The sequence below is a fragment of the Leptosomus discolor genome, chromosome 14 (genome assembly GCF_034619465.1).
Source record: "Leptosomus discolor isolate bLepDis1 chromosome 14, bLepDis1.hap2, whole genome shotgun sequence".
NCBI classification, from domain to species: domain Eukaryota; kingdom Metazoa; phylum Chordata; class Aves; order Leptosomiformes; family Leptosomidae; genus Leptosomus; species Leptosomus discolor.
Window position 1 is genome coordinate 5,739,433 of NC_141404.1, and position 20,328 is coordinate 5,759,760.

General features: G+C 42.3%; 1 protein-coding gene across 1 annotated transcript; it reads right to left on the minus strand.

The window, feature by feature from the left end:
* Positions 1 to 466: 466 nt before the first annotated feature.
* EIF3B (eukaryotic translation initiation factor 3 subunit B) lies at positions 467 to 20,018 on the minus strand. The gene is made up of 19 exons (XM_086472779.1): positions 19,502 to 20,018; positions 13,940 to 14,132; positions 12,464 to 12,583; positions 12,318 to 12,375; positions 11,557 to 11,685; positions 10,373 to 10,530; positions 9,326 to 9,457; positions 9,154 to 9,220; positions 8,547 to 8,593; positions 7,538 to 7,748; positions 6,907 to 6,979; positions 6,333 to 6,455; positions 5,736 to 5,814; positions 4,760 to 4,898; positions 3,996 to 4,121; positions 3,432 to 3,509; positions 2,821 to 2,929; positions 2,180 to 2,297; positions 467 to 1,041 (listed from the first exon to the last, which is right to left on the minus strand). Exons 1-18 carry the CDS (start codon positions 20,016 to 20,018, stop codon positions 2,194 to 2,196), a joined length of 2,463 nt encoding a protein of 820 aa, XP_086328905.1. The 3' UTR covers positions 467 to 1,041; positions 2,180 to 2,193.
* Positions 20,019 to 20,328: the final 310 nt, after the last annotated feature.

Sequence of the window (20,328 nt, forward strand, 5' to 3'; positions counted from 1 at the left end):
CTCACAAATACAGAGAAGTTGCTTCACCAGCTTCAAGTACACTTTTCCCCTCGGAGCACAGAGGGCTTTAGAAATGAGACTAGGTACTCTTAACAGGGAGCATAAGGCATGGGTATACAGAGCACTTCTCTGAAAGTTTGCAATGTTCACTCTAAGACTTGAGACTAATCCAGTAATTCCTGAGGCTAGTATCACTTTCCAACTCGTTTAAGAAACCCACTCATTTTCTAGTCACTCCGCTTTAGTGAAAAGGTCAACTTGTCAGATTAATGAGCCGTACCATCACTGTGACAAACAAACCAACCACAACACAAAACCAGAAGAGCCATGAGGAACTGAGATCAAAAAAAATAATAATTCAGAGGAACCATATAGTCAATATAGCAAACACACTCTTACTACTGTGGATATCTTCGATTTTCATCGAGGGAAAGATTCCCTACAAACAACGCGTAGCCAGCCTGGGTTTAGTATAGGTCTGCTTTTATTTCCATATTCAGCTCTTTGAGGGAGACATCCTTTCACAATCTGAAAGGAGGAGGGTATAGCCCACTGTAGTGCTGCTTCAGCACACTAAAACACATCATACGAAAAATGGTTTCGTTGACTTTTCCCCACACAAAATGAACACCTGTCCATGCACTCGGGACATAGAAAGAGTCCTGAAACAGAAACATCGTGCGTGTGTGAGAGAGGGGTGCACTGATGAACCTCACCTCACTGGCAATAGTCAAGAACTGCCAGTTGGTAAGAACTGCACGGGGATCAGGAAGTAAATACTGGTAGTAGTGGGTTTAAAAAGGAAAAACAAAATAATAGTTAAATCCTGGAAAAAAAAAAGAATAAAAATTTAAAAGCAGCGCCTTTCCAGTATCTCACTGCAGCAGGCAGCAAGACTTAAAGGCACTACAGTATGTCAGAATGGAGAAAATCTGGTGCATCCACCCTTCCAGAGTGTAAGAATATGGATTAAAAACTCCGAAGCTGATGTAGGCTTTCTGAAAATGAAGGAACTTCTTTTCGGCACAAGATACGGTGGTGCTGCAGAAAAGGACAAGAGAGGCGAGTTAGTCACCGTGCTTTTATACCAACAGCTCAACCCCACCACAGATGGTAGCGGGTGAAAGGCTGCACAGACGTGCGTTTCACCTGTTCTTAAACCGGTGTTTGTCTAAATCCACCACCCCTAAGCAGCCTCTCTCTGTCTCTTTCTTCCATAAAATGATCTCCCATGTATGGGACAGAGATCAGCCAGATCCAAATATATTAAAAAGTATCGAGGCTAGACTGGTCCAAGAGGTATACTGCTCATGTTTTACTTGAGCTCCTTAGATATTTGGAGGCTAAAGAGCTGTAGGGCAACTTACAGCTGCAAAAGGCACACTTCCAGTCTCCTCTTCCTTAAATGAAGTCACGTTTAGGACAGAGCAGGAACCCATTACAGGTTTTAAGTTCTATGTGAGTGCCTTCACTATCAAAATACCTTTTCCCTCCTCAATACAACATCAAGCTCCCTAAAGGACATTTCCTACATCAGGGGCTGAAAGTAGCCTCTATTGTCAACGTATAAATATACAATATGAATTCACAAAAAGGAACTGGGAAAAGCACCGCATTAAATAGAAGATTTCAGTAACAAGCAGTGGCAGTCAGTACACAAAAATCTGCTGCTACCTGCATTCTACTCAGCATTTCTAGGAAGCGATAGCAGAGTTCACGTGGCTATTTAAACATCTACTCAAAGTTTTATCAGCCCACAGTCAACTTGCTGTATCATCTTTAGTACAGTATTGAAACTCCGTCCAGCCTTGAACTAACATGCAATTCTTCCAAAAGGCAACACTCCTCTCTCACAGTAACTACAATTCCTCCTACTGACAGGAATTTCAGAGCCCGCAATACACTGTGTTTAGAAGTTGGCCCTGGCTCTGTTGGGGGTTTGATCACTCTGGCAAGACAGGACATACGCGGTATTCTGCTCAGTGCAACTCATAAACCTGACCATCTGCCATTACTTTTTAAAAAAGCTTCTGTCCCCGCTAGCCACAGAGAAAACAAACCAACTCAGAGAACACCACATTCCATGCACAAACAGACCTAACTTTCTCAAGCAATTATTAAATCTACAGCAATAGCTGAAAGCAAAAGTTTCTCTCTACCAAGAGGTATGCTATCTTACCACAGTTTTATTAATTACTCTGGTTCTGCAAGGGTAATAATTTCTTCATTGATAAAAAATTCAACAGTCTCCTCCTCCCAGTCATCAACATTGCTGTCCAGCTCATCTGTGTCTACCCCTGGAACAGAGAAAACATTAACACCGAATGCATCAAAAAAGGCAGCAATGGAAAGATTCGATGCTCTTGGCAGAAACAGTCCTTAAACCAGCAGTGAAGAGGTATTTGGTGCTTTAAATCATAATAAGTACGTGCTAAATCCATAAAGGGACAGCCAAGGCATCACTGTCTCCCACCACAGGGCTTCTGCGGATTTTCTGGTTAAATGCAACACCCAGAACCCTTCACAGTCTTATCCCAAGGTCAAGCTAATGCTTGCCTTGAAGCATGAAGAGGTGAGGTAAAACACAGATACCAGATTTCTGTCAGCCAGAAATATTTGAGCTTTCTCACATTAAAATAAAAATAGAAAAATCCTGTTTTGATACAGGACAAAAAGTATAAACCTTCAGAAAACAAGGGACTAGATTTGACAGGAAATGGAACGAGAAAAGCAGCGGAAGAATCCCCAGAACAGGGTAGTTACTTGGTGAGAAGCAGCAGTTATCTGGCAGCAAGCCCTTACGAGTAGCGTGGGGCTTACCTCCTCGAAGCTCCAAACGCTCGTTCCTCTGCTCCATGTACAACTCTTGTGCCATCTTGCGGTACTTTCTGAACTCTTCCATCATTGTACGTCTCCTTTCCACTAGCTCCTGCGGAGGCAGGAAGAGGTCATTAAACCTCCTCAGGAAGTCAAATCCACATGCAATGCATTTGTTAGCAAGTCACACTTTCTCACGAACATATTTTCTACTGACTTAAACAAAAGAAGGAAGATCTTTCTCTTACATAACCAAAAAGCCACTTTGGTGAGGTTTTTGGTTGTGGGTTTTGTTTTTTTTTTTTTAAAAAAAAGTTTTTCTTAATTTAAAGACCCGCTCATGCAGCAGCTCACTAAGAACTCCAAAATTTTACCACCTTTGCTTAATGAGGTAACACCAGTGCCTCTCCAGATTCATTACTGTTTAACCTGACAGCTTAGTAGCATCTGTCTAAACCACCTACTGGAATTAACTCCAACCATCTGGATTCAAATGAACACAGATGTTTGTTATAAAAGAAGTTTAACTGACCTTACCTTAACACCATGACAAAGTAACTAAGACCAGGTTACAAGAGTTTTGTCTACATTATTGTATTCCAAAAGTGTCTTGCCTTTGAAGCTTTGGACTGGCTCAGGCGATCCTTCTGCTCAAATATCTTGGAGTATTTCTTCAGGTCCTTCTTGATTTGCTGTAAACCAGGGAATTTTATTTCAACTGGGACATCAGACTAGCAATCACAACCATTGTACTCTGTAAGAACTCCTAAGCAGGCTATGGATTTTTTAAAAACGTCTCTCTTCTAGGCCATTTCCCTTTGCTATAGTTTTGTTTGTTCTTCCTGGCTTACAGATCATGTAAATGCTTCTGTACACATGCAGTCAGTGAAGTCTGGACAGCTAAATTCATTTTTATTATTCTTTATACTCTTTCACTGTACTCTAACTGTAAGAACAGCTGGTAACCATTTCTATTCTGAGCTTAAAGAACAGTTAATATTTACAGTCCTTCCCGGAAGTGAGGTCCCCTAAGGCCACATGTTTTTCCCACAAATTCAGGGTGAAAGGCAGTTGTGTAACTCTGCAACAGCTCAAGCTTCATCCTCAAGAAGAGGAAACAAACCAAGTACACTTATACACCAAATCCACGTCAGCCGAAAGAGTCTGGAATACACTACCTTTATCTGATCCTCACTGAGCAAGGTAGCTGGTCGTGGTCTCCAGAGAAGCTGACAGAACCTGTCTTTATTGTTCTTCTGAAGTAGACGGCCTTGGAAGGTCCATAACCAATATGCATTGTCCACCTGGAAGAGCAGTGCACCATCTCAGTCAAGAGGAGCTATAACTTAACACTCCAGTCCTGACTCCATGTCTTAAGGGTGTTTTTTATAAACTCAAACATCATTAGTCAACAGAACCAGGGTGCTCTTTTTGTTAGTGCCTTCCTTGCACAAGTCAAATTCCTCAGCAAAATCTTTGTTCCACTGAAGCTTTGCAATAAGTTACTTTCTGGAGGATCACAACAGTTTGAAACTAAGCCAGCCCTTCTATTATATTCTTAAGTCTCAGATTCTATGCTTGTACAGGAAAGGATTACAGTGCAACAGCTGGAACCATGCACGAGTAGTGACAGCAACAATAAATCCTGCTGTTCTGTGCGGACCATAAGGAGATCAAGTTTCAGACTGCTAAAGACATAATGAAAATTCAGAAAGAGGACACTCAGTTTAGACTCATGAACTGCCCCTCCAGAACTTATTTTGGACAACCAGTGAAGCTAACAGCCCAAATAAATACTGATGTTCAGAAATTAACGTCTAAAACTATGGTGCAGGTTTTAGGTCATACAGCCAGTGACAGGTGTCCATTTTCTCTCCCTAACCAACAGCCCTTTCCAACACCTCTGGAAGAGAAAGAAGAAGAAAAAAGAAAGCATTAGTACCTTGTGGCTCCACCAAGACACAGAAGTCACAATGTATCTGCCCGTAGGATCCCACTCCACATCTGAAGCCGTGTAGTGTTCGGCAATGTTCATCATGGTGCAGTCAGATGTATCAACAAACGCTAAGGCACCGTTCATGCTGCAAAGACAAAACAAGACAGATTGATTTACACTCTAGTACAGCCTGTTTTTTTTTTTTAAAAAGCATTTCACAAGCTGCATCTTTACAACTCCTCACTACAAATTTCTATATATAAACTACTATAAATTTTCACAGCAACCAAGAGACAGGCTTGTATCAGTCTCCGTGGCTAGAAAGCAATGCAATGAATAAAACCAGAAGAATCCAAGAATGACACTTCTGTTTCTATGTTCAGTGGCCCTTAACCCATTTTATTTCTGTTCTTAAAGTAACAGTGAAAACATACTATAGGCGAGTTACAGCCAAAGCTTAACAATCATACGCTTAGACATATTTAAGTAGTGAAGACAAGATTAAAGAAGAAAAACAGAACAGCAGTGCTTGTCTGAAAGCATGTAAAGGCAAATACTACTCATCTAGTTAATAAAAATTATTTTCCCTTGCTCTAATATGAAACTTTCTTGGTACTAACTCTTTTACAGAACAGCTTTGTCATCAAGAGGTATTGCGCATGAGAAGGCACATGCACCATGCAAACTGGATTAGCTGAGCATCAGCATTTAACCTAAACAGCCGAGGAGTGTTTCTAAATATCCACTTTTCTGTTGAAAAATGCATTCTTCATTTGATGTGGAAAATAGCAAGTAAAAGTTACAAAGGACTAAGTTACATCATGAATGTGCATCTCTGCTTTTCCTTTGCTTTTGCAAAGCTGTACCAAGATTACACAACAACGCAACATTCCTTGAGATACCAAACACTTCTTGATGAGATACTCCAGCCTTTTTCCTCCTTAAAATGAACGTAGCTTTCAGTAACCTGTGCAATACTCACCTTCTGAGGCCAGCCAACACTACAAATTGCCCTTGAGGACTCCAGAATATCGTGTTTGCCTGCTGTTTATCAAACGTTTCTGGAAAGAAACAAGATAAAAATGAGAAAAAGATCTCAATCCCATGCCATCAATCAGCTTACAAGCTATCAACTCCATCCACTCCTCAAGATGTTTCTGAGCTCTGCAAACAAGTCCTAACAGCAGCCCTTAGCTCTACACTTCTAAAGACAAAACCCCGTAGCACCAGAACATCCAAAGCTAGCTAAAGAAAGGGAGGGAGATCAGGGGAGCCCAACATCCACTTGGAAATACATTTTATCTACAGTGAGCCAAGTCTGTGCTATCACCTTACAGGAACTTCCCAAGGCCACAAAATTATTCTGGCTTGTAGGCCTTTTATTCCCAGACCCTGGACCGATTCGAAGTGAGAACAGCTTAGCTGTCACCAGAAAGCTACACTTCTAGAACACCGTGGCAGGCATAGCACCTATTGCCATACTATCCACCACAAACAGCCACAATTTTGTGTTTACGGCATCTATTGCCATGCAAAATGCTTAGTATCCGCACTTTTCACTTGTTTTTCAGTCACTTACTTATGAGTTCTATTTTCCCATTGTTTTTAACATGGTAAAAGGAAACTGAAATTCGTGGAGTTTCTCCATGCAACACAGCAAACTTGCTTCCATTTGGTTCCCAAGCAAAGGCTATGATGCTTTCTGTAACAACAAGAGATGGGTCAAAACTCTACTCAAGCCAATAAAAAAGGTTTGATTTCAAGCAGTTACAAAAGAAAACCAAGATGCTGAAGAGAGGGAACCCATCAGTCAGACTCTGCTGTACAGACTATCTTTTAAAACACAGGTTGATAAGGCAAATGCAGGGAGTGTTTCAAACAATAGCTCCAAATACACTCACATTATCAGCCCTACCATCTTTATTAATAACAGATTTTCACCTCTATCATTTTTCGAGTCCATCACAAGCATGAACAGCAACAGAAGTTTTGATTTCTCATTTTTACATTAGATGGCCTGCAACATGAATACTACAGCCCCTATCAAAAGAGTTAATTTCCCAATCATGTCACATGTTGACAGGAATTTCTAAGAAACACACAAGTCCCTACTCAAAGTTAAAGTTCAAAAATAAGGAAATACTTGGCATTACCTTTCATTTCCACCACATCCACTGGCACCTGTTTCTCTCTCATTCGGAATATTTCAAAGTTGGTCACTACTCCCTGCAAAGGCCAACGTCAGCTCATTATCCAGCACAGAAGCAGGTGAGCAAACAATTTTATCACTAGGCATAGAAGGACAACTACACAATTAGCCTGTCAGGATGACAGTCAACATTTGTGTCTTTAATGAGAGCAGATAAATACAGTATACCTCATTACCCAACACATTCTAAATTTTTCTATTCTGGAAAAAAAAAATAAATAACTGAAGCATTTGTTTCTTTTCAGACTATGATAGAATTTAATTAAGGCAGACAGACATATGGCACATTGAGCCACATGACCTACGGGTTGTTCAACAACTGTTTATCAGGGAGTAGGAAGAGAGGTGAGGCCTGCAGCTCTCACCCAAGTCCCAGACGCCTCTAAAGTCAACCTTGGACACAAACGTTACGTACGTTTCGCTCTCCACATGCCTCAAATCCAAATGGAAAAATGAAAAATAGCTTTGACATCACATAATTTACACTGGCTATATTAAAAGGCAGTACTGTAAAACAATGAGGTGTCAGCATGAGAGAGAACCAAAGTTTATTAATATAATCAGAACCCACATACCTGTGTGCCTTTGGGAGTCCTGTCTACCTTCACACACAGGTAATCCCCGTTCTTCTGCCAGTGCAGTTTACAATCTACAACATTGAACAAGTTCCGCACACGAATTTCTTGTCTAGAAGGCAGCTGCATCAAAGTCACTCTCGCTGGGATGTCTTTGTCCTCAGGCACCCAGAAAGCAATTATGTTACCACCTGGAGACCATGAGAAGTCTCTACAGGAAGAAAGTTAAAAACATGGCATTTTAATTTTCAGTTAGAGGTACTACAAGCAGAAACGATTTTCGTCATTGTATCAGAATGCTGCAGACAAACATCAACTCTCAATAATACAGATACAGACAAGCAGCTGAGGACAATACAATAACCTTGCACCTATCATACCAAACAGATTTTTAAACTGCTATTGAAACTTGCCACATGGCCAATGTTATCAAAACAGGACATTTCACTAAGCAGTAACGGCTACAGCCAGTGTAACCGCCAAAGATCTAAGAAACAGGGTGATTAAGCCAATGTGCAAACCCTACTATTAAATTACACTGGAGACAATCTTCTTGCACCTGGGTACACTTAATTTTCTTCGTGCATTTCAGAGAGTTACCTCAAAAACTCTCACAGGAGTCAGGGTCTGTTGCACAAACCCAACCCTGTTCCTTGCCAACAGGCAGAATACAGCACACTGTTTTAAACCAGCAGACAATCTTGTTAGGGAGATATTCTCTAACAAATGGCATTCCAATTTGGTTTTGTAGACAAGGAACAGGACTCCCGAGCTAGACCCTGGATTAAGCAGTACCACAAAGAGGATTTCAAAGGATACAAGCTGTCAACTGTGGACATCAATAAACGGAGAATTTTCCATTCCATCAGTTTGTCTAATTTGACCACTTCAGCATACGAGGCCGTTTGCTCTAGTCAACAGCCTAAATATTCCTCTAACTGTAACAAAGCCTCAGACATAAAGATTCCAACTAAAAACAGCAGTTATCTTTACAAAGGAAAAGACTCACCTTATCCCAGTGATTTTCAAGCTTTTTTTGTCCAACAAACCCATAGACTAAAAGAGAAATATGTGAATTTTCAAGTTAGTAACATTTTTATATTTACACATGCACCTTCTCCTGTTATTATTAGAGCACAAACTAGGAAATTGTGTACAGTTTTCAGAGATCCTGCATCTCTTTTTTATTATGAACATACATATACACCACAATTATAAAGTAAAAATTGCTGTACAGAATCAATGAGTACAGCAGCCTGAATTATAAGGAAGAAGCAAACCAGACTAGATTAGGCTGCAATTTATAGTGTGTGTTGGGTACTTTGGCACCCACCTGCTAGAGAGAGCTGGGAGGTGTCACATAACCTTGATCCTACTGACTCTTACAAGTAGGATATTGAGCTGTCTATTCCTTCTAGAAGCGTACTGTGAAATTTACTGTCAGACTTGGATAGTTTTTCACCCAGGAAAGAACAAGAGAAGACCAAAGGGATTTCTCCCCTTTTAAGCCCAGCTCTGTAGACTGTATTATTAAAATGTAACCTTTCAAACAGATACCATGGGAAAGACTGATATTGTAATGCAGTAAGTGTTATGCAAAAAAAGCAGTAACTTACAGGTGTTTCATAGATACTGAGGGTATCTGAAGTCATTCGAGCGAAGAATTTACCATCATGACTCCATCTAAGCAAATAAGAAAAAAAAAAAAAGGGGTATTAGATAGGAACCACCTTTTTATTACATGATGTCTGGGACCTCTCTCTACACTAATTCTGTTTCTCAACCTACTTAAAAATAGGCCAGTGAGCTGAGTTTTCACAGTGGAATCCTCGCTTCTTTTGCCCAGTCAGAATATCCCAGATGATAATAGCCTGAGGGTCATCCTGCGTGTCCATCAAAGGGCTGAAGGTCACTAAATACCTACAAAACAAACAATCAATTTCACTATTGAAACTTTATCTAATATGTCAGTACAAACAGGCTTTCACCCAAATAATATTTAAATATGATGCACTTTTAAAGAGCAGTTTCTCTAATGGGATTTTTTTTGAGATGAGGGAACGATAAGAACAGCGTGGTGGAGAAGAAAGTTTCCAGACACAGTATTTCCCTGGCATCCCTCTGGCTGAAGAGACTCAAAAAAAAGATTTAAGTGCAAGTCTTCTCAAATTTATGTTATAAGAGAGGTGGACTCACCAAATACACTGCTACTTACTATATAGTTTTGCCACGAGAACATCATTAGTTTCAAACTGGATATAAATCCATTGACCTCAGCCAACCTGAACTACAGGTATGCCAGACTTCTCCGCTTAAAGATAAATAATCTCTCTTTAATACAATAAAACACAAAACCTAATTGCTTCCAAATATGTTACCTGAAAACTAACAAAACAAGATACATCTCAGTCCTGAAATTATTTCAGCCTTCTCTAAAGAAAGCTTAAAGAATTTGTTTCAATACTACAGATTTGGAGGACGCAACTCAACTGAAACTTTTCAGAGAACTAGAAATCAAACGTAACAAACATCCCATCCAACTGCAGAGGAAAAAAATACAGTCTTCTCTCTTGGGATAACAACTTTGAGGAAACCTGTCAGCTCAGTTTTGTAGACCAATTATTCCAGATTATGTTAAGTATCTTTCCTGAAGTCAAAGAGAAGTCAGGCAAAGTTTCACTCATTCTAAGAAGGATTTATACATGAAAAGCAGCACTTCCAAAGCCAAAGGAGAACCAAAGACCTCAGCCACACAAGATCTGAAAGCACAGCAGCCAGAAGGTGTGTGCCTCATGCTCTCGACCCCTTAGCCGAAACCAACATCATGCTCCATACCTTTCACAGGGGGAGAAGTCAATAAGCTGCACTCCCTGGTGACTAAACCTTTGAATCTGCTTGAACTTCTCTCCACCCCACAGCGCGATGCCCCGCTGGTGGAACGTCGCCAAGTAGGTACCTTTCGGGGACCAACGTACATAGGTTTCTGTCCACCGCTGGATTTAAAAAAAAAAAAAGACAGTATACACAAAGGTTTAATTTCATGCTGGATTCCTAAAGGGGAAAGAATTACTGTGTGGTTGTAGCATCACATTTTGCAAATCTGGTCACTAAGTGAAGATCTCCGAATTAGTGATACCCTGGACTAGTTGTGGAGTTCAATTTCCTGCACATAACACACAGTACTTATTCTTCGGGTTGAAAACTGTCAGTTGAGACCTTTTCCATTTACTGATCACAAAAACATTTTCCAGGTACAGTGAGAACCTGCCTATAGTAACAATTAAACCCACGTAACAGGCTTGGGTTTCCTTGTTGTCTTTCAGCTCTGAGAAGAACACTCTGCTCAGAAGTAAAGGTAAGTATTCCCAATTTCTTAACAACAATCAGCTCTTGCCCGTCAGCCAAGTTAGGTTTCACCAACGCAGACTGTGGCAATGAGCAAAATTACTCGTCATCCCAGAGCCAACTTCTTTCTACTGTAATGCACAACTGTTATTAAAGAAAATGCTTCTGGGTACCAACAGTTCTCAGCAAGTCAAGTGCCTGCAGCAGACAGGCACACTAACTCTCCCTTTTATACGCTATTACCAAACCAGCTATTCCTCTCTAGCATCTCTGCGGTCAGCAAAAAAGCGCAAGGTGATCAGAAGCAGCATACTTAAGCACACACTCAGCTCTAATGAATAGTACTCCTCAAACTCTGACTTTGCATTTTCAGGTCTTTCTGAATCACCTATAATATAAAGATGAAGGAAACTAATAGGCATCAGAGACCAGCTGAAAAAAAAATAACACACCACCACAAACAAGTTAACTTTGCATTTGTTCTACCTAAGCAGCTAAGTCTAATTTTAAAGCATGTAGTTTCACAACTCCTCTTCAAAACGAAGAAAAAAGTATTTCAGCAATGAGGAAAAAAAAAAAAAATCTTTTTAAAAAAATACGAAAAACCTGAAATGGCATAAAATGAATGAGACTGACAGTGTATCTGCAATGTACAGCACTTCCAGGACACTCACTGCTCTGTCCTCAATTTGAACAGGTTCCTTGATATCATTCCAAAAAATGGAGGTCCGGTCTCCTGACTCAAAGATCACACTGTACTGATCCCTACAATCAGGATCTTCCAACCAGTATCGCAGATTCCCCTAAGAAACACAGAAGCAAAAAGATTATTAGTGAGTTAAAGGCTAAGATGACAAGTTCCCCAAATTAGTATCTACCCGGTGGGTGGAAGTTGGCCTTACACCGAGTGTGCAACTTGCCAGTCTTACCATCACAAACAAGCTTCTCAACTGAAATTAAATAACTCAAACTACTGGTTACCGGAGGCTAAGAGAACAGATCCGGAAAAGGTGGACCTTCGAGGTGGTTTGATGCAGTTTAACACTTTGTGCCTAAAATGACTGCAGGGGTTTTTGGACTTTGGTGTTTTTTAAAAACTATCCCTTCCTCCACAAGACTTTTTACAACACTAGTGGTAACAAACACAGACTCAAACATTCAAAAATATAAGACAATGCTTTCAAAATTCTATTTTTAAGTTAGAGTAAATAATGATTTTGCACAAGTTAAGTTTTACCCTATGTGGAACTACTAAGCAGAACCACCAAGTTCCTCCTGTCACTGAGAACGAAGGAAGAGGAGCACGCGATCACTACTGCTGCAAATAACAACGCTATTAACACATCGTTTCTATTTTCACATGACCCTCCAGCAATGAAGTAATCATTTCATATTATGCTGAATACTCTTTCCATTTTTCCAAAAAAATCCTTACCAAATCCTTGAATGGCTGTTTCTCGGGGATTTCCCATTCATCACTGATTGTCATGTACCTGAAAGAGCAATTTGATTGGTTACACTCTGTGCAGGCACTCTTGATTAGAGTCCCAAAATCTCGATACACACAATAGCTGCACTCACTTATCAAAGTCTGTGAAAAGGTTGACTCTGAAAGTGTGCTGTTTATCCAGTTTGTATCCATCTGCATTCTTCACAGCATCCACTGCATGAGATGGAGACATGTACTCCAGAAAGATGTACCTACAATGAAGGAAGATGAAAGCAGGAAGTCATCGTTGACTACATAACAGGCTCATCGTTAAAAAAAAAAAAAGAAACCAACCCCCTCAAAAAAAACAAACAAGAAACAGAGTGGATTAACGAAGAGCACCTAAAAAACAACCTCTTGTCTTGTCCCTAACCAATTAGGGTCAAAAGCAGTTAATCTCCATTTTGGCCACAGGCACATGAACACTTTTTAGCTGCATGGGCTTGTCCCGAATTAAACTGTTATCCTTTCGGTAAACGGGCTAGACTAAGCGATGAATGCAAGTTCAATGCAACACAGCAGAACAATGGGAGCTAGTCACAGGCAGGTTAAGTATGCAGCTCTTCCCAGCTGAATGACAGTTCATGTTTAGAAATTGTAAATCTTGCTGTCATAGGCATCTGAAAGCACCACTCTTGTTTTTCAACTACACTGAACAGAATTCAGCTTCCTTCTTGCCACCGATACAACCTAACTTGTAGCCCAGCAGACTTCAAATTAACAGTATCCTGCAGACTGTCAGACACTGCCTCAAAGACAGGCATAAACACACAGACATAGAATAATTTTCTCATGCTTCTCACACTGATCTTACAGAATCAACACTCCCTCCGCCCCAGGAAACCCACTTTTTCAAAGTGGTTATCTAAACTATGGATTTCTCCCAAACTCAGGAATATAGGCTACTCCAACCACAGTCACAAGACTCAAGCAAATCCTCATATTTATCAGATTGATTTTTGCCTGGTTTCTCTCCCTAAAATTTTCCTTCCCTTGCCCTCTCCCCTTGGGCTCGATCATTTCCAGTTTGTTTTCTTCTCAATTTCAGATGCTGCATTAACCAGGAACAGAACATGAATCAGAAGTTGGCAAAGGGGAAAAGGGTCCTGGGAAGGGCTCACTGAACTTAAGGAAGCTGGAGTCACCAATATGAGCATAAGCACTGGCAACCAGAGACAGACTACGGACAGTCCATTTTGCAATAAACGGCACATCCACTGCTACTAAGTTTTTGACTAAAATGGACCTTTAACCTATCTATTAGCCATGGCAGAAAATTAACAAAAAATCCATCATTTAGTACTGCACAGAAATTTTTCTTCCAAACTCAGCTAAACTGTTTCCATGATTAATCACCTCCACAGTTATTAAGCTCCTCAGCTCCTTCGGGAAATTCTGCTTGTCACCGAGACTAGATGTCGGGACTGTACAGGCTAAGGTAGAAGAAAGTGATGAGCACGACTATGAGGTCACCATAAAAACTGGCCATGAAGTATTGACACTAATAATCAAGGGTAAGTCAGAGCAGGGTTTCAATCGTCTTTCCAGTAGGAGTTACCATGACTTACCCTTTTGTCTTCCCATCTGCTTCTGGATAGAATTCATTGATGATTTTACCAAACTTGGAAAATATTTTATGGATGACATTCTTCAGTTTCTCAAGTCGGTCTGGTCCAACCTGGGGAACGTTATCCACGACGATTACAGAGTCAATTCCATCTGCCTCCTGTGGCCGATCTTTCAGTACATCGCCAAGTAATTCTGCAAAGAAAAAGCATATAAGAAACTAAGGCACCACTACATCATCAGGGAGGAAGACAGAAAGATGAAAACAATAGTGATATAAGAGAACAAGACGACTTCAAATTTCAGGAAATTTCAAGAATCATTTAAGAAACTTGGTAATGAACAACGTTCTACCAGAGAAACAACTGAAGTGAATACACAGTATTCCAATAGCACTTCTGTGCTAAGAGGCATGATTACGCAGTTTCTTGATAAACTTCAAGCAGCTAACTCTTGAAGTCTTTCTTAAATAAACACGTCATGTTAAGGACATCAACTCTTGCACTCTTAGCTTGTTTCAGGAGACGAAAACAGCTCAGGAAGCCCTCAAAACTCTGACAAGAGAGCAGACAACTGGAAGATTTGCTACCCAAGCACTGACTAGTAGCTTGCTCAAATTATAACCAGCTGACTTTGATAAAAAGAAATGTAACATGTGCCTCCCTCCCAAATGACACAAGTTTTAGCATAATTCAAAACTATCTGCCATACTGGAAGCTCTGCATGTCTTACCGTCGCTATAATTATGTTTGAGAAGTCACAATCCGTCTAAACCTTTAATTAAACACAAAAACGAAGGTCTAAGACAAGACACGTAGAGCCATATTTAAGCATGCAGCAAGCGAAGACAAGTGCACACCTTTTCATACCCTGGATATTCTTCAGCCATACCAATTCCCCCTTCCTATATCATCTCACAAATTCTGAGAGTACTTGCTGGTCAGATGGTTTGTTCAGTCCCTGCACTGTCAGCTCCAAGCTTCTTTCTACCGGGAAGGTTGCTTACAACGTTGTTGAAGCTTCCCACACGCAGAAGGGAGAACATTCGGAAGGACTGTAACCCTGCGGCTGTGGCTGGTGTACCACACTAGAGAAAAGCAGTTAAAAGGTACAAAGTACACCGGTAAGCTGTGCCCAAGATCAGGATCTTCCACACCACACTGCATTATTTTTATGCAGTAGGCTTCTAGATGTACATCCTGTGGAGTTCTGGACATATCAACTTTAATCTATTCCTCAGGCCAATTCTATTAGATTATTTTGTATCCACCAGCTAAGCCTCATAGGTAATGTATGAATTTCAGTACCCTCCTCAAATTAACATTACCTAACTATAGAAATGTACTGACCTGTAGATCCAAGAAGAGTCAGAAAAATTACATCAATGATTCAATCCCCAACGGACTGAGCTAGAAGCACTAAAGCAAGGATATTCAAACAATCGCTCAGATAACTTTGACCTAAGGTTATTTTTAAGCCTTTCCAGGAATAAAACCCCCCACTATCCCTAGCTACCATGTTCACACACACGCTTTAATTCTTGTGCAGATTACTGATCGTTTCATGGTGTAATCAGTCATGTCCCTGCAACTTACTAATGTGACTGCATTATTGTATTCTAAAAAAGTATCAGCTAGAAGTAGAAGATTATTTCTCTTTTATTGACATTTTTAGTTTTATGTACTTCAACAGACCAAACCAGACATTCTGCTCACATGCTGAAATGAATGCAGTTTCACACATGCCATATAAACAGGAGAAAAACACACACATACCTGCAGTTAAGTTTTAAGCTTATGTGAGGACCACTATAAAATGCAAGACTAGACAGAAAATAAGTGCATGCCACTATACTTCCGAATTAGAATATAAAGATAAAATTTGTAGAGTCAGACTATATATAGCATTCACAGACCAGGAAAAAAACATCCAAACACATGTAAAAACATTTAAAACACAAGAACAAACAAAAATGGTGTTAGATGTGTTGATAGTTTGAAGACATTTTAATGGAATTTTTCTGGGTTTGGAATTCGAGAAATTTTTCTGCCCAGAAACAGCGCTGGAAAGATCTCTAGCAGTGAAGAAATTTGCTTACTTTGAATTTCAAGCTACCAAAAAAACTTGGCCTTCTGGGGCAATATGCTTCACAAAAGTTTATGCATAAACAGATGCTACCACCACCAAGATGATGTCGTACTCACAGAATGTTGCTGTCTGTAGTATTTATTACTCAAAAAGAGGCTCTCCATGTGCACGTAAGAACTACAAATAAAAAGTTAAAATATGCGAACTTGTACAATAAATATGAAGACCCAGAAATTGTACAAACCTATTATTAGCAGTAGCAACTAAAGAAAGATGAAGACATTAAGAGGAATAATCACCCATGTTACATCATTTTACTCACTCCCCACACTTTAGATTACACCCACAAGCTTTTCCCATTTATAGCAACTATTTACTAGTTTGTAGCAACTATTCAAAATTGGCTAAGACCACATTTACGCTTCAGAGCAAGTCAGATATTCAATGAAGAGTGCACAACGCAAACATTAGTGAAGAGCAGGAGGATGTGCTAGAAGTGACTGTTTAAGAGACAAGTTAGAAGAAAGCCCTTCGTGTGGAGCAGCAGATGGAAAATAGGGAAAAGGAAAAGTCAAACACTGGAAAAGTTCATTAAAAAACCCCCAGAGTTAACAACAGATATTCTCACAGCAAAAGCTGTACAGACCACTGAGGATGAGCAAAAAACTTGGATAGGAACTTCCTTGACAGGAAGACAGAGGCCCCAGTCCCAATAAGCACAATCACAGATGGGGACAGCTTTAAGAGCACTGTGCAGAACAAACAGGTAGGCAATGAAGTAGGAGGAAAATGGAATGTACAGCAAAAAAAAAAAGACTTTTCAAGAGTACAGCAGTGGGTATTGGGAATCACTCCATAGACAGCATTTTCTACCACACAGACTGAATGTGGTTTAAGTTACTACCAAAGGTATTTTGGATCATCTTCCCCTTGTCCTTTAACTTTTTGCTGCAAAGTTAAGAACAGACTCAAACTGTTACAGATCCAGAAGAGAAGACCAGTGAGTGCTGCAAGTCAACTTCCTAGCACATACTGGATCTCAAGAGGTTCTTTCAGCAGTAAGCCATTCTCCAGGTAGCTGACAATACACTGAAGTTGTGGATAGCTAATCACTTGTCTCAGATTTAGGGGACACAGAGTGAAGTGTCTGCTATGCCTACAAAAACGTTAAGGACTGAAAGGACTAATTTAAAAATATTACAGTAGAATAACACATGTACATTTCTTATTTACCCTATAATCCCATATTTTAGATTTTCCCTGCATATAAAATGAAAGTATGTCCCACAAGGATGCTTCCACACAAGTCCACAAGAAGAAAACCCAACCAAACAAAACCACAAAAGAGTGATTTTAGCCTCTATTAGTCATTTTTTTCACATCCACTGCTCACAATAGACTTTGTAGGCTTAGAGACAAACCAAGGAATGCATATTTAGATTCACATACAAGAATTCAACACCCTGGATTGAACCGAAACTGTAACAGATTACAGACAAATACCTACATTGTGCCGTTCCTCTACCTTAAGTTCAAAATTGTGAACAAAGGAATCTTCAAAGGGTAAGAAGCTGGTTTAGCCAGCTCTTGGTTCACCCACAAGAAAAGCAGGGTGTGGTGGGGACACAGCTATCTTCAGCTGGCAGTATTTTAAGGACCACTATCATTATCTGAACTAGAGCTTCATTGCACCTGAGTGGTTACGCGACACATCCCTTCTTCTTGAACTCGGATCAGCTGTTCTGCCATGCCAACACCGTTCTGGGAAAAAAACCTCAAGTAACACATCCAAGATGGTCCAATCCTAAAGCTGGTCCAGCTCAAAGGTGTTCCTGAAGAGGTAACATTATCACAAGCATTGAAACAGCCCCGGCTCAGTGACACTGAGGGACTGCCTTTCTCCTGGGCGAGTCATCAGGATAAAGGGAAAGGAATAAAGCAGCTCGAGAAGTTACACACAGATGGAAAGCCAGACCAGCAAGAGTGACTAAACTTAAGCACTGTAACTCAGCCACTAACACTATATTATTCATACAGCTGAAGTTAACCAAATTAACAATAGGTGAGGATGGAAAATACGCCTAGTTTCTGAATGGACAGAAATGAACATAATAATCCTAGATGTAGACAAAGTGTATCACACAAACACTTAACTAGACAAGAAGAATCTGACTGTATACTTGGGGACGTTTTTGCCAAGGTCTCTAAGAAACAAACGTACAAGTTCAAAGAGCTACGCAGAGTGCCAAATTGAGAATAGCAAACACTTTCTTAGTCCAAGATATTTTTTTGCCGTTTTATTAAGCTAAACACAGGACTGGAACACCAGAAGGCACGTGTATCGCCTGTATTCCACTGCCAACTGAAATAACCGACTGACTGACAATCACACACACTCAGGAATGTTTCTCCAGTTCTGATACATGTAATGTAAGACCCCACGACATGGAGGATCTACGCCACTACAACAGCACATATGCTAGAATAAGTACTGGCAAAATAAGTACTTTTGCTACACTGAGAACTGAGATTATTTATTTAGAAAGATCTATTTGAATAACGTTAAAGTGAGAGTTCTAACTCCTGTATGCCAAAACTAGGTAGTCCCATAATTATCGATGCAGCTACACAATAGTTTAGCCATTTTAAGACAGTCAATACCCAAACCTTTTAAAAGAGCCTCAGTTTGAATTTTCAACTGCCAGAAATAATTCTTCCATATTTTCTTGTCACAAAGTACCTACATCATACCTTCACGAGCTCTTCTCAAACCCATACTATTTATCTATGGATTTCACTCTGGATGCATGGTAAAAATAGAGCGATGAAACCTAGTTTGCAAACATCAGGTCAACAACTTAAAACTTCTGTTTTTACAGTTGAGTTTAAGTGATGGAGGCAAACGGAAGGCACAGACGTTGATGATTCCACTTCGTGAAGGGTTGCCCACAGATCGATATTCAAAGTTTAAGAGTACGTTTAAGAACAGTCATTAAACAGTGCTGTACCATGCACAGGTAACCCAGAAGAAGTCTCATTTAAGAAACACTGCTACGCTGAAGACGTGTACTCAGTACTACGGGCAGTCCACGACGCCGCCGGAGAGGCTGCCGCGGCCCGCACGGGAGGAGCCAGCTGCCAGGCCCACAGGGGGTAGGGAAAGCGGAGCTTTTCCCCGCAGAAGACCCGGCAAGGTACGACCAGGCACCGCTCGTACACAAGGCACCCCCAGGCGCCCCGAGACGGCCACGGGAGCGGCAGGGCTGTACGGCACCAACCGGCTCGGCCCGGACCTGCCGCGGCCCCCCCGGCGCTCCTTCGCGGCGGCCTGGGCCGGGACCCGCCGCCGGGGCTCTCCCGCCTCCCCGCGGCCCCTCCCTTTCCCTCACGGCCGGCCTGACCAGGCCCAGGCCCCGGCCCCGGCCGCGCTCCCGCCAGCGCCGCCGCCCACTCCCCGCCGCCGGCTCAGCCCGCACCTTCGTCGCTGATGTCGTCCACGAAGTCCTCGGGGTCGCTGAAGGAAATCTCGTCCTCCGGCTCGATCGGGGCGGCGGGCGCGGCCTCCCCATTCTCCTGCGCCGCGCCGGGCTCGGCCGGCGACTCGGCCTCCGCCGGCGGTTCGGTCTTGGCCTCCGCCGCTGGCTCGGCCTCGGGCTCGGCCCCGGCCGGCGGCTCGGCCTCGGGCTCCGCCTCCGCCTTCTCGGGGCTTTCGCGGCCGGACGGCGGCTGAGGCGAGGGCGGCTGAGGCGGCGGCTGCTCGGGCTCGGCGGCAGCGGGCTCCTCGGCGGCGGGCGGCTCAGGGGGCCCCGGCGGCGCCGCAGACTCGCCGCCTTCTTCTTCCTGCCCCTCTCCCTCCTCCTCCTCCTCCTCCTCCTGCTGCTGCTGCGGCGGCTCCGCCGGCGGCGGGGGCCCGTCCGTCTGCTCGGGCTCCTCCCCGGGCCCCTGGGCGTCGGGCGGCGCGGCGGCCGCCGGGCTCTCCTCGGTGTCCTGCATGGGGCTCGGTGCGGGGCCCGCCCGGCCGCGCGCTCCCAGCTCGAGCGCGACGGGGAAAGGAGCGGGGGAGGGGCGGGGAGGCTCCTACCGCCGGGCCATGTGCGCCAGGCCCAGCGGGCCTCGCGCGGCGGCGCCTACCAACTGGCGCGGAGAGGGAGGGGGGGACAATTCCTGTCCCGCCGCAGCTTCTGCACACCGCCGCTTTCTCGCCGCTCCGCTCAGAGGCAGCTGCCGTTCCTCTCGCCGCTTACTCTTCGCTAAGCCAGCAGCGACTTCTGCTCCTTCTCACCCCGCAGCAGCCGTGGCTCCC